We start from the raw sequence: 20,021 nt of genomic DNA on the forward strand, positions 1-20,021 counted from the left end.
GTGTTCAGTAAACTTACTCATTTTAAGTCTGAAAGCTTTAAAGGGGATGTGTATTCAGGTGGTAAGTTATTCGGAGGAAATGCTGGATTAAGCAATAACTTCGCAGAGTCTATGTTGTACTAAGATGCATTGTAAAACTCAAAGCCTAGGATAGCCCCTATATTTTCCCTAAATTTATTTGGCCAGGCTTCTCTTTTTATTTTAGAATCTCATGAGACTTGAATATGGAGAAGACATTTTAGAAAGTGCCGCACTCAGGGATAAAGCCATTATTTTGACCATGAACATTACTGGCAGTGTGTAGAAAGTGTTCATGCTTTACTTTTTCCTCTTGATTCTCTTGTGCTTTTTCTAAATGTCCAACATATAAGACTTGCTTTGTCGTATCATGAATGTAGATTGTTGGCAAGAGATACATTAACTTTAAACATTTCAGATTCTTACTCAAGATGCCGTTTCCCCCCAGCATTGCCTATAAAACAATTAGGGAATGGTTCTGCATGGCAGAGGTGCGTTGCCTGTGCAGCATGAAGCCTCTGCAAATGCTGACACCCCATCAAAAACAGAAAGAAGCTTTGGCATACTCACACAGCAACAACAAAAGACCGAGGAGCAGCAGGCCGATGGCGGCAGGCCCTAGCCTCATCGATGACTTCGTACCACGTACGTTCCCAGGGTCTGTAGTCCCGTCAGTTCCACAGATGCCCCTGTTGGTACACTGACAGACTTCCAGAGTCAAGCTCTCTGGTGTCTCGCAGAGCCTGTCCTGACCTGTTACTATGAGGGAGACTCTGTGCGTTCCCAGAGATAACTGCTGATGGGCCCTTAAGACGGCAGAGGTGGCTGCAGAGAAACAATCACACGAATCAACAGTAGCACAAGGTGTCTTTTGCTCTTAAAACTACTTATTTTTGTTAACAGAGCCAGAGTTGCTGTAGACATCACTGTCACAAATCGCGGGCTGATAGTAGGGTGAGGTTTGAGCAATTATGAGGGCTGTTAGGCGTTCACTTGGGTAAATCTGTGTGCACTGCCCCTCCTTGCCCTTCTCTCTGCCCCGGATGTGCTCCTTATTCTCCTCCATGAAAACTCAGTTCTACCCTGATTTTCCCCCAAAAGAAGATGGGAGGTGGGCATCATTTAAATATCAGGCCCCCCCTCCAGGGGCTTAAGCACTCTCCTGTATGTCTGCACCAAACCCTGGGCTCTTGTGTGGCTCTCTGAATGTATACCTTCCCCCTAAGTCCATGTTTTTGTGCCTGACTTATCTAGACTGAGTTTCTGATTTAGCTGCTGCTACCTCAACTCTTCCTGATAGTCCTCATCCTGTGCTCCCAATGCCGGTTGTATGAAATTCCCTGTGGTGAAGGCCTGTTGCCTTTCTGACTCATGAGCATTGATCATTCTCCATTCTTCATTGCTGTGTTGTTCCTTTCTAAGTGGGCTCCAGCGGCAGCTCTTATAAGCTGCAGAGTTAGGTTGATTGAATCATTCGTGACTGCACCGTGCCCTTTGACCTTGTGCCTGGTCCACTGAGTCCAACCACTGTTGCTTTGCCCAGTCTCACCAGAGCAGATGTGTCTAGTGCCAGGTCCTGTCTCTCTCTGATGTTTCTTTTGCAGCTCTTCGTTGGCCATGTGTCTGGTAAACTCATTTGGAGCCAAATGCTATGTGCACGATTTGGAGCTAGAGCCTTACATGAGGATCAGTAAGGCCCCAGGGAAGAAGGCCATGGAGAACAAGATCCCTTTGGTGACTCTAGCAATGGGTGAAACCTATGACTAGCGCACCGTGGAGCACATTCATGAAGCGAGGCAAGATTGGTTCAGAAAAGAGTTAGAGAAAAGTGAGTTCATGTACAAAGAATTTGAAGTGGCATGATTGGTCATTGTAAAATCCAGAAAGGAGATGATTCTTATTAAGTCTAACATCTTAGACTTAATTTAGGAGTTTCTATGAGACTCCTGGAAAACACAGGAAATGTAAAATTAGCATGATAGAGGTTAGGAGCAAAGGAAGAATGGATTAGCTCTTTCCCGTTGGCTAAAGAGTTTATGAGTTTCAGTCCACCATGCTCTCAAGATTCCTGACTAGTGACAGACTAAGTAGCGCTTCCTATGAGCCTTGAGCGGGGGACCCCTCCATTGCTTCATGTCTGCTCACAGCCTGGCTAGTTAGGAAAAGTTTATGTATTTATGAATTTAAACAGTGCTGCAATAAAATAGATGCCTGACTCTAATCTTTTTTTGGTCTGCTGTGGAGATAGAAATAAATATTAAAAATAGAAAACAATTGGAGTCCACATGAAGAACAGAAAATATGAACTAGTGCCAACAAGTCAGATTCCTTTTCTCTTCTGAAGAGAGAAGAAATTCACAAGGCTAGGACTGCATCTTCATTGCAAAGAAGTTTTTCGATTGTTCTTGGAAAGGACCTGCTCTCAAAGGACCCTCTTATCCCTCTGGAAATATGAAGAAGCAGCCACTTTCATTTATGGAAGCAACTTTACTGTTACTCACCGTTGAGTGTTGTGATACTCCACACAACTGGCAATTTTACGGGTTGTTCCTCCAGTGAAAATGTGTAGGGGCCAGTATATTTATCATTGTCCAGTGCTCTAGCCGAGACAATCACAGAAGGGGATGATCTACAAATTGTTTTCTTTTCAAGGACAATTGTTGGACAATTTTCATTAAAATCAGGTACTTTAACATAGATGGTGCCTGTAGAAGTTTTACCCGTGTCTCCTGTAAGAATAACATTTTACAGTTAAAGAAATATACAGAACAAGTTGTACAAAAAATAAATAAATAAACCTTTTAAATTTCTCTTGCACGCAGCCAAGTTACTGTGTTTTCTCATGAGAAATTGTGTTTGCTGTTCTTACAGGTGAAAAGATGTCACCTGATTTCCACATCTTGTAAAAAGCAAATTTGGGTTTATCAACTTGACTTGTGTCTCTAATTAGTAGCATTGGCTGTTAATTTAATATCCTTAAAACCGAGAGCTGTAAGGTGGTCAATTCGCTGATTACAAATGAAGTCAACATAAAAATAAAAGTTTTCTCAAATATATTCTATGCAAGAGTCCAGCAGCATGTGAAAGCTTTTTGCTTCTAAAACTTGAGCCAAGTATTTGGAAAAAACGATGATTTATATTTATTACCCAGGCTATAAAAGTTTATTGAAGAAAAATTTTTAAATGTTGACAATTAAAAACAATAAAATAAAAATTTCTTGGTGGAGGGATTATGAATCATTTTTGTTGTTTCCATTAGTGCTTTTTGCTGTTTTCCTAGGTGATATGTATTTGGTGTTTATTTTTTTGTTTTATTTTTATGTTTGCTTATTGCCTTGAGGATAAATTAATTTTATACTTGGGGAAACACACACACTCAATGAATATTATTTTTAAAACATTCTAGAAGATTTTATCATTCAATGATGTAAGCATATGTGGTCTCTGTAAGTAACTGACTCTATAAATAACTCACAGAGTCACCTCACATTTGAGTTGCACTTCCCTGATAGGCTTTCTGTACCAATCTTCATCCATCCTCTTGAACTCAGAAATTCCTCTGGGTCTAAAAATTCCTGCCACAACCACAGCAAACCACAGGGACTGAACACAGAATTCACTAGTGCTACAAACTTCACCAAAAAGTTGGAATGCTCCATCTTCTCCTGGATGCAGCTGCCTCAGACTTGAGACCCAAGGCCCCTAAGATAATTAACTTTATCTAGTGATAAACGCAATATGTTAAATAACAATAATCATCTATTCATAAGAAAATTGCCGATTGGAATAACATTTCTCTAAAAAATGATTGAAATATTTTTCTTACCATCTATGGCCAGAACTTCAGCTGTGATTGTCTTGTTAACTATGAAAGTAGAATCCCGATTGATGTTTCTGACAAATTTGATTTGAGCAGTGGTTGAATCAACAATTAGCAAACCACCATCGTTACGTCCCATAACATATCTGTTGTATGATAGAAAAAAATGTTTTCTTTCAAATATAGAATGTTACCTATTTAATGAAAGTGACTCATTTTATATATTTTATATGTAATGTATTTATGCTTAATTTAAGACATTGAAATGTGCTTTTATAAAAAGCAGCAGAAAATTAACATATTATCATGGACAAGCAGTATTTCATAATCCTTAAGTATAAGCTTGGATTTTCAGTTTTCTGCTCTGTGCAATAAAATAACCGTGTCTTTGCTCTTTATACTACAGCAACTGCTTTGCATGGTGCACTTATGTTTTGGACATGTATGTCTTTGTATGTGCTGTTCCTTATCTGATTGCACTCTCGTCTTCTGGTGAACTTCTACTCTTTCTAACAACTCAACTGAAAGTTTCCATGAAACTTTTTCCCGATGTCTCTTGACAGGCTAAGGCATTCTTCTCTTGATTTCCACTTTAACTTATGCTTATGTTATCTTTGTTCAGACACAGTATGTTCTAATGATTTAACTACTTGTCTCTTCTTGAGTTATCTAGTTCCTTGAGTTGGCCACCTTTGTATCTCTTTGTATTCTTGGCATATAATAGTTTAGGTGTTATTTTGTAATAGCTTATGGGTTAAAACTACATCAAGGCATAATAAAATGTTGTAAAAATAATCCCACCTGACGTTTGAGGCAGCTTTGTTGGTGTCTTCATCAATGGCCTGGTACGTTCCCAGGATATAATTGACCAATGTTTTACTACTTATGCCTTTCTGGACAGTAAATGTCTTGGAAGGAGGACGGAATGAAATTCCTTCTTTCACATTTACTACTTGAATTATGACTGGGGTTGACTGGACCCGATATTGAGAGATTATTGATTGGTGAAATTCAGCTTTATTTTTGACAGCAATACTAAATTGCACATTTTGTAGTTGTTCATAATCTAGAGGCTAGAATAAAAATAAAATGAGAAAGAAAGAAGTGTCACAAAAATATGATCTGGTAAATCGAGAAGAAGATAGCAGAACTCTATGTTACATGCCATGAATGGATCCTTTTATTTATATACAGCAAAACAGTTTCAGAAATCATTGTAATGTTGAGATAAAGAAACGTTTAGAATTCTTAACTCAAGACCTCAGTTTGGTAACTGATACTTACAAAGCAGCGTACCTGTTTTTAGACTAGTAAAACATCATTAGAGTTTTTTTCTTTTTCTTTTTTTTTTGGTGGGGAAGATTCTCCCTAAGCTAACATCTTTGCCAATCTTTCCTCTACTTTGTATGTGGGTTGCCTCCACAGCATGGCTGATGATTGGAGTAGGTCCACCCCTCGGATCCCAGCCCGAGAACCCTGGCATCGAAGTGTGTGGAACTTTAACCACCAGGCCACAGGGCCGGCCCCTGTCATTAGAGTTTCTTTAGGCTGTATGGTGCAGTGGTAAGAATCTCAAATTTGCTATGGTGGCATGTTTGAATCCTGGTTTTGCTATTTAATAACTGTGTGACTCAGGGCACAATAAATAATATCTCTGATCTTCAACTTTCCACTTCTGGAAAAAAACCTTACCTCGTCATATTGTTGTGAGGACTGAACAAATTAAAGCCCATAATACATTCCTATAAATGGCAGCTGTGGCCATTCACAGGACAGTCATTGAATTCATGTGCAATAATGTCTTTCCTGACTTTAAAAATTCTTAAGTGGCAAAGGCAAATTATCTTAATTAACTTGGTTGGCAAATAGGCCTCTGCCAATCAGTGAGTGGCTGTCCTATCAACTCTTCATAGAACCATTCTCAGATAGTCTTGCATGATAGCTATTTGTTTGACTCTCTTACTCAGGTGGCCCCAGTCAAGGCCTGAGGAATCCCAGGATAGCTTTTTCCATTTACTAGTAAAGTTTTTGAGGGTAATGAGAAAAGGAAATGCTCATCTCGGTTACATTTGTATATTACTGAAAATAACTAAGGTAGGAGAACTGAATGAGTTTTAACTTGGCAGTGACTGGTTTTGTGGGCTCAGGTATTTCCCAGTGGAGTGGAAGAGAAAGATGTATAAACAGGTAATTGTAATACGAGGGCTGACAAAAGAAATTATAGAGTCCATGTGGAAGCGAGTGAATACTTCTACATGGGAAAGTTATGAAAGGTTTATGAGAGGTTTCATGTAAGCTGGGTGTTGAAGGATATTGAGGAATTACTCAGGCAGAGGCGAAAGCATTGCAGATGCCCAGAGTTACATATGATAGGGAGTTGGCTGGCTGCAGAGGGTGAGGGGCTTTGTATACAGTTCTGAGGCTGAGGGTCATCTTAAAGGCCAGCAGGTCGTCACTGACCCTAGCTGTATATTAGAGTCACCTGCTGTGACCTGGGCTTTCCCACAAACCAACTGATCCAATAGTTCCTACATTCCCACTGGCTAGGAAAATTTGCAGATGATTCAAATGGGCAATCAAGGTTGAGGGCCACTTTCACGGCCAATGGAGAACGAGGAAGGATTTTAAAGAGGAGAGAACTGATCCAAATTGGTTTTAAGGAAAATGTGTGGTGGACTGTTGGCAGTAGGAGAGCAAAGGGAAGAGACGCATAAGATAGGGACGTCTATAAGGAGGGACTCCAGTCTTCTTGGGGAGGGGAAGCAAGGCCGAGGAGAGCACAGGCCATAAGAAGGAAGACCAGGGCCAGACTTTAAGGACAATTTCAAGGGCAGAATTTGATGACTGGCTGTGTGTTGTGGGGAAATGCCATGATGGAAGGATAAGGCATGGGATTCTAGTTTGGGAGACTGGATGACACCAACACAGGAGACAGGCAATATCTCATTCGCAGGCATTGCTGGGAGTTTATAACAAAACCCTTGCAAGTGAGGATGGCTGTAGCCCTCTCTCGGAAAAGCAGAGTGGTGGGAACTGCTTGCACGGCTTCCAGCAATCCGGGACTCCAGCAGTCTCCTTGTTAAGGGAACTTTATAGGTCTGTGACTCTACTGGACTCAAGGGATTAAAGAAGCTGTCATATAGTCCAATGTTCCATGCCAAGGAATGTCCCCAAATGGTGGTTATTTTTTCTAGTCTATACAGTATCCTGGCAGAAATATCCTTATGTTATTGCAGGTGTGGGGAGAGGTCTGCTGTAGCCAGGCTTAGTAAATAGAAGCTTTACTCAATTACTTATTTTTATCCTGCAGATTTAGTTATACATTCCTATTTTATAGGAAAAAAATTGCATTTTTCCCTCTCTGCTGACTGTAGCTAGTCCATTTAAAACAAGTTGACAAATTCACAAGCCACAATTCTATGTATTTTTTTCTCTTAACTTTAATTGTAGAGAGTGAATGAGGTTAAGTCAAGAAATGTATTTTACTTTCTTGTGCTTAAAGCAGGCACACCTATAAATATACACATATTAGTGTGTTTGTGTTTACTATAGAAAGTATGATAGCTTGGAAGGAAATAAGTCAACATATTAAGAAAGGTTATCCTTAGGTAATGGGGCTATGTGTGTGTGTGTTTATTCTGTCTATTTTTATGTGTTTTCTATAAAGAAGTGATATTGTTATTCATAAAGGAGTAAAGGTTATTTGTAGAAATGATCGTTTTGGTAAGTATAGGATATTTTTCCCATCGAAGGGAATTTGCTCCTTACCTTAACCACCTTCAGGATGCCTTCGTTAGTTCTGGGGTCAGTTTGTATTTCAAACCATTCCCCTTCATTGCCAGAGGTGAAGAAATACACTGCAAGCCAATTATCCGTGAACTCTTCATCCCGATCTACTACTTGAAATCGAATCAACTCAGAACTTAAAGTATTTTCCTCAATACGTGCTGAATACTAAAAATGGAGAAAGGCAGAATTCAAGACTCAATGTCAGGTTTTATCTAAAGGGATTATATTTATTCTGAATGGTATTAATCATTAATTCTCAAATTACGTATTGCCTCCTTGCCGGTTACTGCATTCTTATATTTTACAAAAGCTTATTTTTTAAGAAAAGTGCAAAGAACTTAAATGAAAGCCAGCAAGCAGGCAAATACTGAATCAGGATGGCAAAGTATAAAATGAAATATATATACAAATTATTCTTCAGGGAGTGGAAGGTGTACCTGAGATTCTCTGAATATTGGGAAATTGTCATTGACATCTTTCACTTTAATACTACATTCACACTGAGTTGACAGTCCTTCTCCATCTTTGTCTGCACCACTTACAACCAGACGATAGCTGCTAACTTGCTAAATTTGGAGAAAAAATAGAGAAAAATAATTAATCTCCAGCGTCAAGAATATGAATGGAAACCACTTGCTTCCTTTGGGTAAGGAGGTGAAAATATTCAAGTTCATGGTTCATTCTCTAGAAGGATCGCATGCATTGTTCTCTATCCATCATAGAGGAGGTGTGTGGGGCTCTGGATGATTGAGTGGAAGTCTTTACGGGGCTAGAATAAGTTTTTTTTCTTTTGCTAGCTTCTTGGGCCAAGAGAGTACACTTAGAGCAGAAACGGGCAATGAGGATGGTGGGTTGCATATCTGAGGGATGCTCACTTATAGAGCTTTCCTGTTTGTCCATGTGGGAGATCATTTGTCTAACAGTAACATGGAGTCTGACAGGGTTGAAAATGGTGATTGAGATGGTGGTGGTGGTGACGGTATTTGTGGTGGTAGGACGACACGGAAGAGAGACGAAGGGGATTCTTTAGTGTTCTGGAAGCAGGGAGTAAAATTAAAAGTCAGAGAAAAAGTGTGACATCAGAGAAGGCTTTATCCTAGATAGAAATTTCTCCCTTAATCTAAGAAATTTCCTTTTCCTCTGTCAGATGAGGAATTAGTCACAGTTCAATCTTTGTCCGTGTATGCCAATGACTTCTTCTACTCTCCCACTTTAACTCCTACTGGCATGCTGATTCTTGTTTGTTTAGGGTACAATTGATTTTATAGGTCCCAGGTACACATCCCACCCCACCAGACTCACACTTGAATGCAAACCATTTCCCTAGATTAGCCCAAGTGAATACTGGGAACTTGTTTTCCTTTCTCCATTCATTCTCAGATAAAATGGAGTCATCTCTCTTGGCTTTCTTACAGACAAATCCTTTATCATTGAATGCTCCTAAGTGCCTTGCTTTACCTCTCGATCAAGAGAACTGGTCAAAGTACGGACTTCCCCCGTGTGTCTGCTTAGAAGGAACATGGGTATGCCTGCAGGTTCCTGCGAGAGGATTTTGAAGGCAATTTTAGAGTTCAAATGGTTTGGTTCATCTGCATCTGTGGCATTTAGAATCATCACCAGTGAGTCTAGGAATACAGAAGAAGTTCATTAAAGAATATGTAAAGATTGACAGTCTGTTCACATTAAATGTTCAACACAATTTCAAATTGATCGTTTGTCTGTGTGTGTGTGAGGGAGATTGGCCCTGAGCTAACATCTCTCCCAACCTTTCCTCTATTTTGTATGTGGGTCACTGCCACAGCATGGCTTGTTGAGCAGTGTAAGTCCACACCTGGGATCTAAACCTGAGAACCTGGGCTGCTGAAACAGAGCGCGCCAAACTTAACCACTACACCACCTGTCTGGCCCCTGGTCTTTGTTTTTTAAGATCTTAAAGCTATCTGTATGCTCAAAAAAATTTACACATCACTTGCAATATCTCTTACTGTCTCTCTTAATCAAGTAGAAATGTGCTGCCTTCCATAACAATCCTCCAGTTCTCCTTAAGCCTTGGCTGTGTTGGGGTTGAGACTATTTTCTGTTTTTATTTCTTCCTTTGAGGATGGCCTTATAATTCTCCCCTTTCCCCAAGTTATCCAAGTAATGTATGTCTTTGTCCCATGTAGTGTAAAAAAGCCCAGTTGATCCATCCAGGCTGCCTAAGGCCACCTCTTCAGCTTTGTGACTGCCAGGTACTCATATGACTATATAGATAGCAGAAGATACTATTGACTTTATAACAGGACTACAATCTAGAAGATAATGTCAGTGGATAATTAGCTCAACTACAGATGTTAGAAAGGAAGACTCAGGTTATCTTGATGAGTTTTTCTGCAAAACTACTGATGAAATTAAAAGAATAAATTAGCTTATAAAAATGATGTACTATAGTGATACTTGTATTTAAAAATAAAAAAATTAGAAGTGGCAGGTACTGTAAAAGACTTACTTGAAGCACTGTTTTCTTCAATTTCGCCCATAAATACACTTTGTGAAAATACTGGAGCGTTGTCATTGATATCTAAAATTTTGACTGTTAGTATAAGTGGTTTCTCTACATCTTGTCCTAGGACATTGAGAGCACGACACGTGATCTAGAAAAAGAGGGAAAATGTTAATTATCACTCAACAAACCTAGTTTGCATACTATGGAAGCTTGTAGGAATAAGGCCTCTACTGGCATGTGCAGAACTTTTGTGCAAAGAAGAAAAATATTTCCCCAAAGAGTAGGCAAAGTAGGAAAAAGTGCCCACTCTGGGCAGCCCAGTTGGGCAAGTTGTCCTTCCTCCAGGCTGATACTGTCTCAAGTCAGCATGTAGCTCTTGGCAAGCTGCATGCTGGAGTTCAGCGTTCACTCATGAACCCTCCTGGTGTATTTCTTCAAAGGCACAACCATAAGTGGAGGCTCTTCGCAGAGAGACTAATATTGTTATGTGTCAGTGGATTGATTTATGAGCTGATCTCTCCTCTACATTAGCCAGTAGAAGTATCACCTTCTAAAGTCACCGTGCATGAAGTGAAGAGTGGCCAATGTTGAGGACACAGACTTACCTGGAAGCTTGGGGTTTCCTCACGATCAACTATGGCTGTTATGTTAATTTCTCCAGTGTTTCTGTCGACAACAAAGATTCCAAAAGGGGGCTGATCAATCCCCATTCCAGAAATTTGGTAGGTAATTTTCTGGGTTGCTTGGAAGTCTGAAGTAATCTGCAGCCAAAAATACCCCAAATGTTAAGGAGATCCTGAATCAGGCTTTTTCTTTCCCCTCTTCCCGAGTCTTGAGTCATCTGTTCATTCCATTCACTCTTTCTGACACTGTGCTGTTTACTATTTGTCTTGATAGATAATAGGAAGGTAAAATAAATGCAAATTGTTGACTCTGTTGACCGGCATGGACGAATATGTTTAATCGCTTTGGCCTTAGAATATTTGTTCCGATTGTGGCCACCATGGTGACATTAAAAGTTTGAGAGAAACTCAAGGATACTTAATATTGACAAGGCTACTTCTCAATGCTCCCTTTCTTAACAGATAACATTAAAAAAGTAAAAAAGACATTTATTTTAGTTCAAATAAGGAGCTGGAGAGAAAAAAGGGCAAAGGATTATATAGTAAGCGTTAAAAAATCTGTATTAAAATGAAATTTTCTTTTTGCTATTTGTTATATGCTTTTTATTGTTATACTTTTTAAGCTTTTTAATATGGAAAATTTCAAATATATATAAAGTTAGAATAGTATAATGAACCTGATGTGTCTCATCACCCAGTTTCAACAATTGTCAATACATGGCCAATCCCCTGTTGACTCCCAACCATTTTTCTAATTGTCTTATCTGTCTGTTTTTTTCTATTTGTTTGCTAGAATCTGGACCTAAATAAGGCTTATCCATTGAAATTATTATTATTTTATTGATTTTTTTTGTTGAAGTTACCAGGTTATTTGTTCTGTGGACTCTGCAGTCTGCATTTTGTTAATTGGAATCGCCATATTTTAAAAAATTTACATCTAATACATTTGTTCTAAAAACTCACATTGCCCCTGCTCATATGACTTACTGTGGCAATTGGGTTTCTTTTTGAGTTGTCTTCTCCTTCTCTGCAGGGTCTTGCAAATTTTACCCATTCACGTTTATATCTCCTTTTGGCTTTTTGTACTGCTGTCTCATCTTCTCCATGTTGTCTTTTTGTCTTATATGAAAAGGGATTCCATTTTATTATGCATATGGTTGGAAAGTTTTGCTTCAAGTATTGATTATAGACATGTAAGTTGAGGAGCCTCCTATGTTTCAAGGTATCTAAGATTGTTAGATGTCTGATTCGCTCTACCTCACACTTTGTCAAGCAAAGAAGAAACATTAAATAACAAAAACAATTACAAAGCAATAAATATAATTTTTAATAGGAGCATTTAATCATATTTTATGTTTTCTGTATATATTCCATTATATCTAACTTTTCTGGGCACATAGGACTTGTTTAATGAAAATCTGTTGATTTGTTTAAGAAAAAAGAATGCACGTGATAAATTACAATAATGACATTTATGCATTGCTGGTATTTAAATATTATTGGGTTAGTTGTTAGAATTTTAATTTTATTTTCACAATTAAATTATTAAATAATTTAAAACATTAAATAAATATTTTTTCTGAACACAATTTTAATTTTTTAAACTAAACTATTATTTTAATTACAAAAAACTTGTTCATACTTTACCTCTATTCGCAATTCTCCATGAACCAGTAGGACTGCCTGTAGACATTTAAATAAAGTCAAAATTAACCGTGAATTCTTCAAATAAGTGATTACATAAGCTGATAATTCTGATTTTTACATTCTGCTGTTCATATTGTAGTTTGTTTCTATTTCAAAATAAGTAGATTTGGAGAAGCAGTATTCAAAGGGTAAAATACTCCCAGGAAAAAGAAAATGCTCTCAATATAAATAAGTTCTACTTCTTTAATCTGACTACAGAATTTTAATGATATACTGAAGAATCTGTTGGACTTTGCAGAACTCTGCCTAATGGCTGGTTGCAGCAACCAGACATTTCGTACCTGGCTGTTCTTTAGAGATTTCCCAGGAGCTATGGAACCTATTGCTTTGGGAAACAATGGTGAACATCATTTTGATAAGCTTCAGAAAGGACCGTAGGGGATTATTAAAAACCATGACCTACTCAACTGACTTGTACAAAGGCAGTCCTGTATTAGTTAGCTGCAGTTACTGGGTAAGGCATTTTCTTGGTTGTACAAGAGTGGAGAGAATAGAATGGAGCTAGTCTGGTTTAAAAAAATGGAACATAAAAGATGTAGATATGCCATTACAATCATAAGTACTGTTTGCTTTGGGACATGGATCTGCACATCTCTGCCCTATTACTTCAATTTAAATATTGAGCTTACTTTTCATACTGATCTGAAAATGTTAAATAAGGATAGACTGAATTCAGGCAGGCTACTGTCTTTACTTTCTCAAGAGCATACCTTTACCTGTGTCGTTTTCCATCTTGTTTTCTACCTAGAATGCTTTCTTCCTTCCCCTTTACGCACTAAAATATTACTCATCCTTTAAGATCAACTCAAACTCCAACAATCTCCATGAAACCGTCTTTACTGATGTCTCCTTTTCTGAGCTCGTACAACACATATTCTGTACCACGCAATTTAGTCCATAATGGTTTACCATGATTTATTATTTCTTATTGTTTTATGTGCATTACAGTGCTAAGCCAGGAGAATTGTAAACTCTCCAAATCAGTGCTTCTATATTAATATTATTATTTTTTGAACCCTTGCAATACCTGTCCCTCAGCAGATGTTTAACAACTATTTGCCTGCCCACTGATTATCTGAAGAGAATCTGGTAGGGAAAAGATTGTGAAAAATAGATGAGAAGGAAAAAATTACAGTAATCATAGTAGCTAATGTTCATTATGGTTTTTGTGTCAGTTGCTATTCATAGACCTTTATACTTATTATATCATTTAATGCTTACAGCAGCCCTCTGAAGGAGACTCTACTATTATAATCCCTCTCTTATGGATGAAGAAATGGACACATGAGAGAGTGAGAACTACGCCCCAGCTAACAGCCCTAGTAGAGCCAGGATTTGAACCTCGGTAGCTTGCCTCCAAAGTGTGTACATCACCACTACACTAGACTCCACCCAAACTGGGCATAAATAAATAGAAACAAACTCGTGGAAGAAAGGAAGTTATATGATAAGTCAGTTTAGATTTCTACCTGGCCAAAGGCTGAGGTTACTTCTGAAATAATGTGGATTTATTACATTGTTTATTTTGGAAGGTTACAATAAAGAGGCAAGTTCAAATCTGAACCAAGGGAGTAAGTACATAAGATGTAGGAAGCCAGGACCCTTCTGTTCTAAAAATTTAACTGAAATCCTTCTTTCAAAGGGGGTGTGTTCAGATTGTCATGAAAAAGAACAATTACTTGTGGTTATAACAGGTTTCAAAATGATTTTTACAGCTTTTCTGCTCTTTATTAAACAATAACATGAGTTACTTGAGAGAGACCAGCGCACTGTAGTAATTGCGCTACTCCCGTCTTAGTTCATAAGAACGACTCAGCCACACGTGAAGGAGGGAGGGGCCAGGCACACTCTCCTTTACAGGAAATCTGGAAGAGTCATCCGGAAAGTATGAATCATGTTGGTGCTAGCCCCACAGAGAATGACTCTTCTAACAAGCTTTGAGGCACAATTTCTGTTTTCCTGGGAAGCAAAGGAGGACAAACCCTAAACTATGGAGAATGAACGTAGCAGACAGTTGTTTCTTGTTTGTTCAGTCTTTTCATAGAATCAGAGCTCTAAGAGAAGAAGTTCTTCAGTCTAAACCTTTGCTCTTTCCCATCCTCTCTTTTGAGTTAGACCACCAAGAATGTTCCCTAACTTTAGAGAATGTTGTGAAAATGTGATTTTTTTTTTTTTTGGTATTTCTAGGAATATGAGGAAGTTAATAAGAAACACTTCTGAATATTGCAATGCTTTTTGGATATTTAGAAATATAATCATAACCTTACATTATTTAGAATAGCGTTTTTTAAAAACAATTATTTTAGTTAGTTAATACTTATATGTGGCTACTTGTGTTAATTTGCTAATATAGTTATTTTGAATATTTAGTAAATATTCCAATAATTTCCTGACAAAATAAAGCAATTAAGTTGTCTCTTTTAGTGGCCTGGATTGGAAATACCATGGCAAGGAAAGCATCCCTTATCTGGGGAATTCCTATACTTTTCTTTCTTCCTCCTGTTTCCTGGTTATTTTGATTATACAATTTTTAAAACATTGATATGGCATAAATACCTTGGTATAGATAAGAATTAGAAATATTTTATTGAGAGCAAATCAGATTATTAAATTAGTAAAATAGCATATAAACTAAACTAATTTGATATCCATATGCCCTATTTGCTAATTAAAATGTGCATAGTTATATCATTAAAGTTTGTATTGAATATGATAGATATATAATAAATAAATTTTGAGGATATGGGTGACTACATTTTTAAAAACCACTTGTAGTAGCAGCTGCTATTTTACTTAGTTGGCTAAGATTTTGTTTAGAGTTACCTTAAGCTTTAGGGTGAGGAGGGGCAGACTATGCGTGAGAGCCAGGGAGCTCGTCCCAGCTGGCCCAGGGCAAGGCCACTCTTCTCCTCTCTAGAATGGGAGAAGAGTGGATTGCACCCACTACCCTCTGGGGAATTTGTAGAATGAATTAGGTAATTCAAAGAAATCGTTATAAGTTTTAAGCATGATTTTTTATTTATTAATTATTTTTTGGAAAAAAGTCTTGAAATATATATAAGTTGGTGATATTATTTTTATAATTGGTTAGATACAGTGATTATTAATGTGTCAGATCATAGAGGTCATTCAGTACATGTTTGATGAGTAGCTTACATATGTACAATTCAGAAGAAATGAGTGATTGATCTTTTATGATATCTCATAGCTTTCTCTCTCTCTCTAGATATATACTTTTTAAAATTTAAAATTTTAAAAACCCTAAAACATCCTAATAAACTTTGTATTCATCAAGGTAAATTCTTTAATTGAACAAAAATGACATGTGCTTAATTACTTGGAAATTATTATTTAATTTGGGGCAATTCAATTTTTACTAACTGATTTTTAGAGTAAACAATTAATTTAGAAAATTAAACCTTGCATTATGATAGATCGTGATGCTAAGAAAAATAAATACGTGTGGGTATTCTCAAATGCTCATTTTAAGTGCTGTGTAGGATGCAGTCAAGTGTAGTAATACCAAATTGCACACTGGATCCTGAATCCCTGAATTTAAATCTCAGTCCCACCGTGTACCAGCTGTATGACTTGGTAACACAGTCTTTCAGTTTCCTCATCTGTAAAATAGGGATAATAATTCTGCTTACCTTATAGGTTTGTCGTGAGAATTAAATGAATTGACGGGTCTGAAGCACATTGATGAGCCCTAGCTCACAGTTAGTGCTTAATAAGTATTCATCACTTCTGTCACCAAACTTAAAAAAAAGCCACTTTGGCATGAAGTGACCTCTTATTGTTATTCACGTTACGGCACATAAGAACTTTCTCTTTCTTTCTATTTATTTATTTATTTATTTATTTATTTATGCTGAGGAAGATTTGCCCTGAGCTAACATCTGTGCCAATCCTCCTCTATTTTTTGTATGTGGGATGCCTCCACAGCATGGCTGGTGAGTGCAGTAGGTCCGCGCCTGGGATCTGAACCTGTGAACCTGGGCCATGGAAGCAGAGTGTGTGAAACTTTAATTACTCAGCCATGGGACTGGCCCCAAGAACTTTCTCTTTCTTGAGCATCAGAAAGAGATAAGAACCAAAGCTCCATTGTACAATTGTGTAGGTTGCTCCTTGCACAACTCCAGGAGGGTACTGTTCACATTGTAGTTTCTTTGACTGCACCTCCTACAGTTGTGCAGTGCACAGCCTGATCAACTTCCCAGCAGCCATGCAAGAAAAATATGCATATTAGACAGATTCAATTAGTCACAGTATAATTATGAGTAGTAACCAATTGCCTGTATAATTTTCTTGTGATGAACTTCCCAAGCAAGCCCTCACCTTAGGCTATCAGATTGACTCTTAACTGGTAAGGAAGAGCCAAAAGCTAAGAGATTTATGAGAAACCTCATGGGCACTGATGTTCTGGCTCCAAATGAAAACCGGTTTCAGGTATTAAGTAAGTGGGAGTGGTCATAGGTTGAAGTAATTACGTCTTTCCTGACTTCTGCCCAAGTCACGCAGGGCTGGCCAGAATTACTGACAAGCTTATTCTGATTTTGGAATCACAGGATTCTCCTGGAGAGAATCAGGAGGAAGTTTATTTTCATATACTTATTAACACTGGAAACTGGATTGCTTCATCAATTAAGGCACGAAAGATACCACAAAAATTTTCCTTCTTTTAAAAATTTGGGCTATTTAACCTACAATTCTTTTCCTAAAAATTTCCCTTTGGATGCTCTATAGAGGAAGGTGGTTGAAGATAGTTCTATATTTGCAGCATGTTTTTACTCAGAATTTGATATTTAAACTACTTCTTTCTTTTTTTTCCATCCCTACCACTCCTGTTTTCTTTAAAACATTGTATTTTAAAAACCTTTGGATTTCAAATGTCTGTATTAGTTTTGTAATGAGTAAATTTTTACATAATGTAGTAACATGAAATTAAATAGCTTATTGTCCAGGAGTGTTATATGACAAACTGTTTCAGATTTTGTGGACTATAAAATACTGAACAATGGTCTCCTTTGAAGACAAACACTGTTTCCAAAAGGTTAAATCTCTGAAAATAAGCAATTTTTAATCACAAATCCTTTCCCCAAAATGTTAATTTTGTATTGTGCCAAATGGATCAAACGAGCACAGGAAACTGATCAATATTACGTTCTTCTTCAACAATCGGTAGGTGTTCTCCATGCCTTCCCCTCCTTCATCTGGAAGGCTCAACAGTGGAAAGTTTGAGTAAAGCTCCAAGTGTGAAAATGCATTTTTCCACACCCACTATTATATTCATTTAAAATATATCTTTTGTTTTTTCTGTCAATTTTCAGAAAATGATCTTACGATAGTTTTTGGTATGCTCTTTTGTTCAAGGAGAATGGAGGCCCTTTCTTAACTTATTGAAACTGATGTTGGTGATCATTTAACATAGTAAGGTAGAATATTAAGAAGTTATTAAGAATCATCCCTATTACTAAAATATTACAGATGATAAGAACTAGTCTTCCAAAGCACTTTACATTTTTCAAAGCACTTTTTGCCCACATTGCTGCTTTATTCTCAGTATGGCCATTTTAGTTAGGCAAGGGGGCTATGATTATTCTCATTTGACAATGCGGGAAACAGGGCCTGGAGTGAGTCAGCGGTACAGGCGTCAATTGAAGTCTGTGACTTTGCGATTCCATCTCACCTCTATAGGCAACCCTTGTGTGGTCATAGGTTGGAATTAGTTCAAAACCTCCAAACACGTCTTTTAACTTTCAGACCCCACCCTTTAATAACAAAAGATGTACATTCTCACTCAACAATGCTTTTAAAAACATTGCTTTTTTCCACATCACCACATTATTTCAAAACTCTGGGTGGCTCCCCACTTCTAAAAGGATTCCATTAGTCTTCACAGAATGTACATTTCAATCTGACCCTCATCCACCTTTCCAGCTCATGTCCAGATTCTCTAATGCAAGCTGTCATTCCAGACGAACCAGTGTGTCCATTGCCCGTAGGAGAATGCCATAATCTCTCCTGCCTTTGCTCGTGCTGGTCTAAAAACCAAAGATATCTCCCTCTACTTACTAAAAAGCAGCTCAGATCTCACCTAGTCCACGAAGCCTTTGCCTGCCTCCCTTCTGACTGGCACTGTCTTCCACTGACAGCATTAACGGTAGACCAGCACTGTCCAATGGAAATATAATGAGAACCACAAATGTGAGCCACATATATAATCTTTAATTTTCTAATATTCATGTTAAAAATGGTTAAAAAGGTAGAATTAATTTTAAGAATATATTTTTATCCAATATATCCAAAATAGTATCATTTCAATATATAATCAACATGAAAATTATTAGTGACATATTTTACTTTCTTTTTTCATACAAAGTCTTCAAAATATGATGTATATTTTACACTTAACAGCACATCTCAATTCAGATCAACCACATTTCAAGTAGTTAATAGCCACATGTGGCTAGTGGCTACCATATTGGACAGAGCAGGTCTAGACAACGCAGTTTAACAATTACATATGAAGTTATATTATGTAAATAGCATGTGTGTGTGTGTGTGTAAAATTTTCCTAAGGGGAGGAAAATGTCTTAGATTTCATAGATTTCTCCATGACTAGCATTATAGAAGCACTGTGTGTGTGGGGGGGTTATAGTTGAGAGAGGCCTCCTTCAATCATTCATTTATCCATTCTTCAAACAGTATGTGTCCACTGTAAGAAAGATAGTATGGTAGGCTTTGGGGATATGAAGATGAATAAAACAGCCCTCGGTACAAGGATCTCACAGACACTGTAGGACCAGAGAGTGGTCTCTAAGTCGAAGCAGGGAAAATAGCCCTAAGCTTGTGGTCTCCAAATTCTGTGTCCTTTATGAAGATGCTATTCCAACACCCGCTGCCATATAACTAGCTCCTGAGCTGGTTATTGGCTTGGGCATATGGGTCATCAGGTTACCTGCAGATTAGTCCAGAAACAACTATCTGGAAAGGTGAGAAAGTCATACAACTGTCACATTTCTCCTTACAACATTCTTGGATCAAATAAATTCATCGAATAACCCAAACGGTTAGTTACATTGTCATAATGGAAGCTGAATCTAACAGAAGGGATGGTACAGATTTTCTGCTTGAGCATTGTCATGAGGGGCACGGCTGGGAAACTGGCTCACAAGCAGCCCCATTCTCATTTTAGACACTTTCAATTTTTAAAAAGTTGTTTCTTGAGAGCTAGCTCCCTGTAACTTCTTGAAGTCCAATTATCTCAATTTTTTGGATGAGGAGGTGAGGGAAACTGGTGTGTAGGCCAACCCAGCTTTTTATTGATAAAGTGGAGAATTAGTATTAGGAATTTTTTGATATTCATTTATGGTATATGTCACTATTTCGATACCTTCATGTAACTGATAATATTGGGACATATTTTTTTCTTGACTAAAACAACACACTTAAGGAACAAACTAGTATGTAATATCCCGGTTAGTGCTGTGCTCAGCACATTCCACTTCTCTTTTAGATAATATTATATAAAACTTTCACAATCAACACAAGTATTACTCTCCTGAAAAAATGGCGT

General features: G+C 37.6%; 1 protein-coding gene across 1 annotated transcript in view; it reads right to left on the minus strand.

Annotated features, from left to right (window-relative positions):
* Positions 1-20,021, minus strand: part of DSG3 (desmoglein 3) — a 30,615-nt gene that overhangs the window by 9,786 nt on the left and 808 nt on the right. Inside the window, exons 2-12 of the mRNA XM_046671398.1 lie at positions 12,383-12,418; positions 11,723-11,854; positions 10,718-10,873; positions 10,116-10,260; positions 9,086-9,252; positions 8,065-8,193; positions 7,607-7,792; positions 4,640-4,911; positions 3,845-3,984; positions 2,520-2,747; positions 589-843 (exon numbers count right to left, since the gene is read on the minus strand). Of these exons, the coding sequence (XP_046527354.1) occupies positions 589-843; positions 2,520-2,747; positions 3,845-3,984; positions 4,640-4,911; positions 7,607-7,792; positions 8,065-8,193; positions 9,086-9,252; positions 10,116-10,260; positions 10,718-10,873; positions 11,723-11,854; positions 12,383-12,418 (1,846 nt within the window). The remainder of the gene's footprint in view (positions 1-588; positions 844-2,519; positions 2,748-3,844; positions 3,985-4,639; positions 4,912-7,606; positions 7,793-8,064; positions 8,194-9,085; positions 9,253-10,115; positions 10,261-10,717; positions 10,874-11,722; positions 11,855-12,382; positions 12,419-20,021) is intronic.

This window comes from Equus quagga, chromosome 9 (genome assembly GCF_021613505.1).
Source record: "Equus quagga isolate Etosha38 chromosome 9, UCLA_HA_Equagga_1.0, whole genome shotgun sequence".
Taxonomy (NCBI): Eukaryota; Metazoa; Chordata; class Mammalia; order Perissodactyla; family Equidae; genus Equus; species Equus quagga.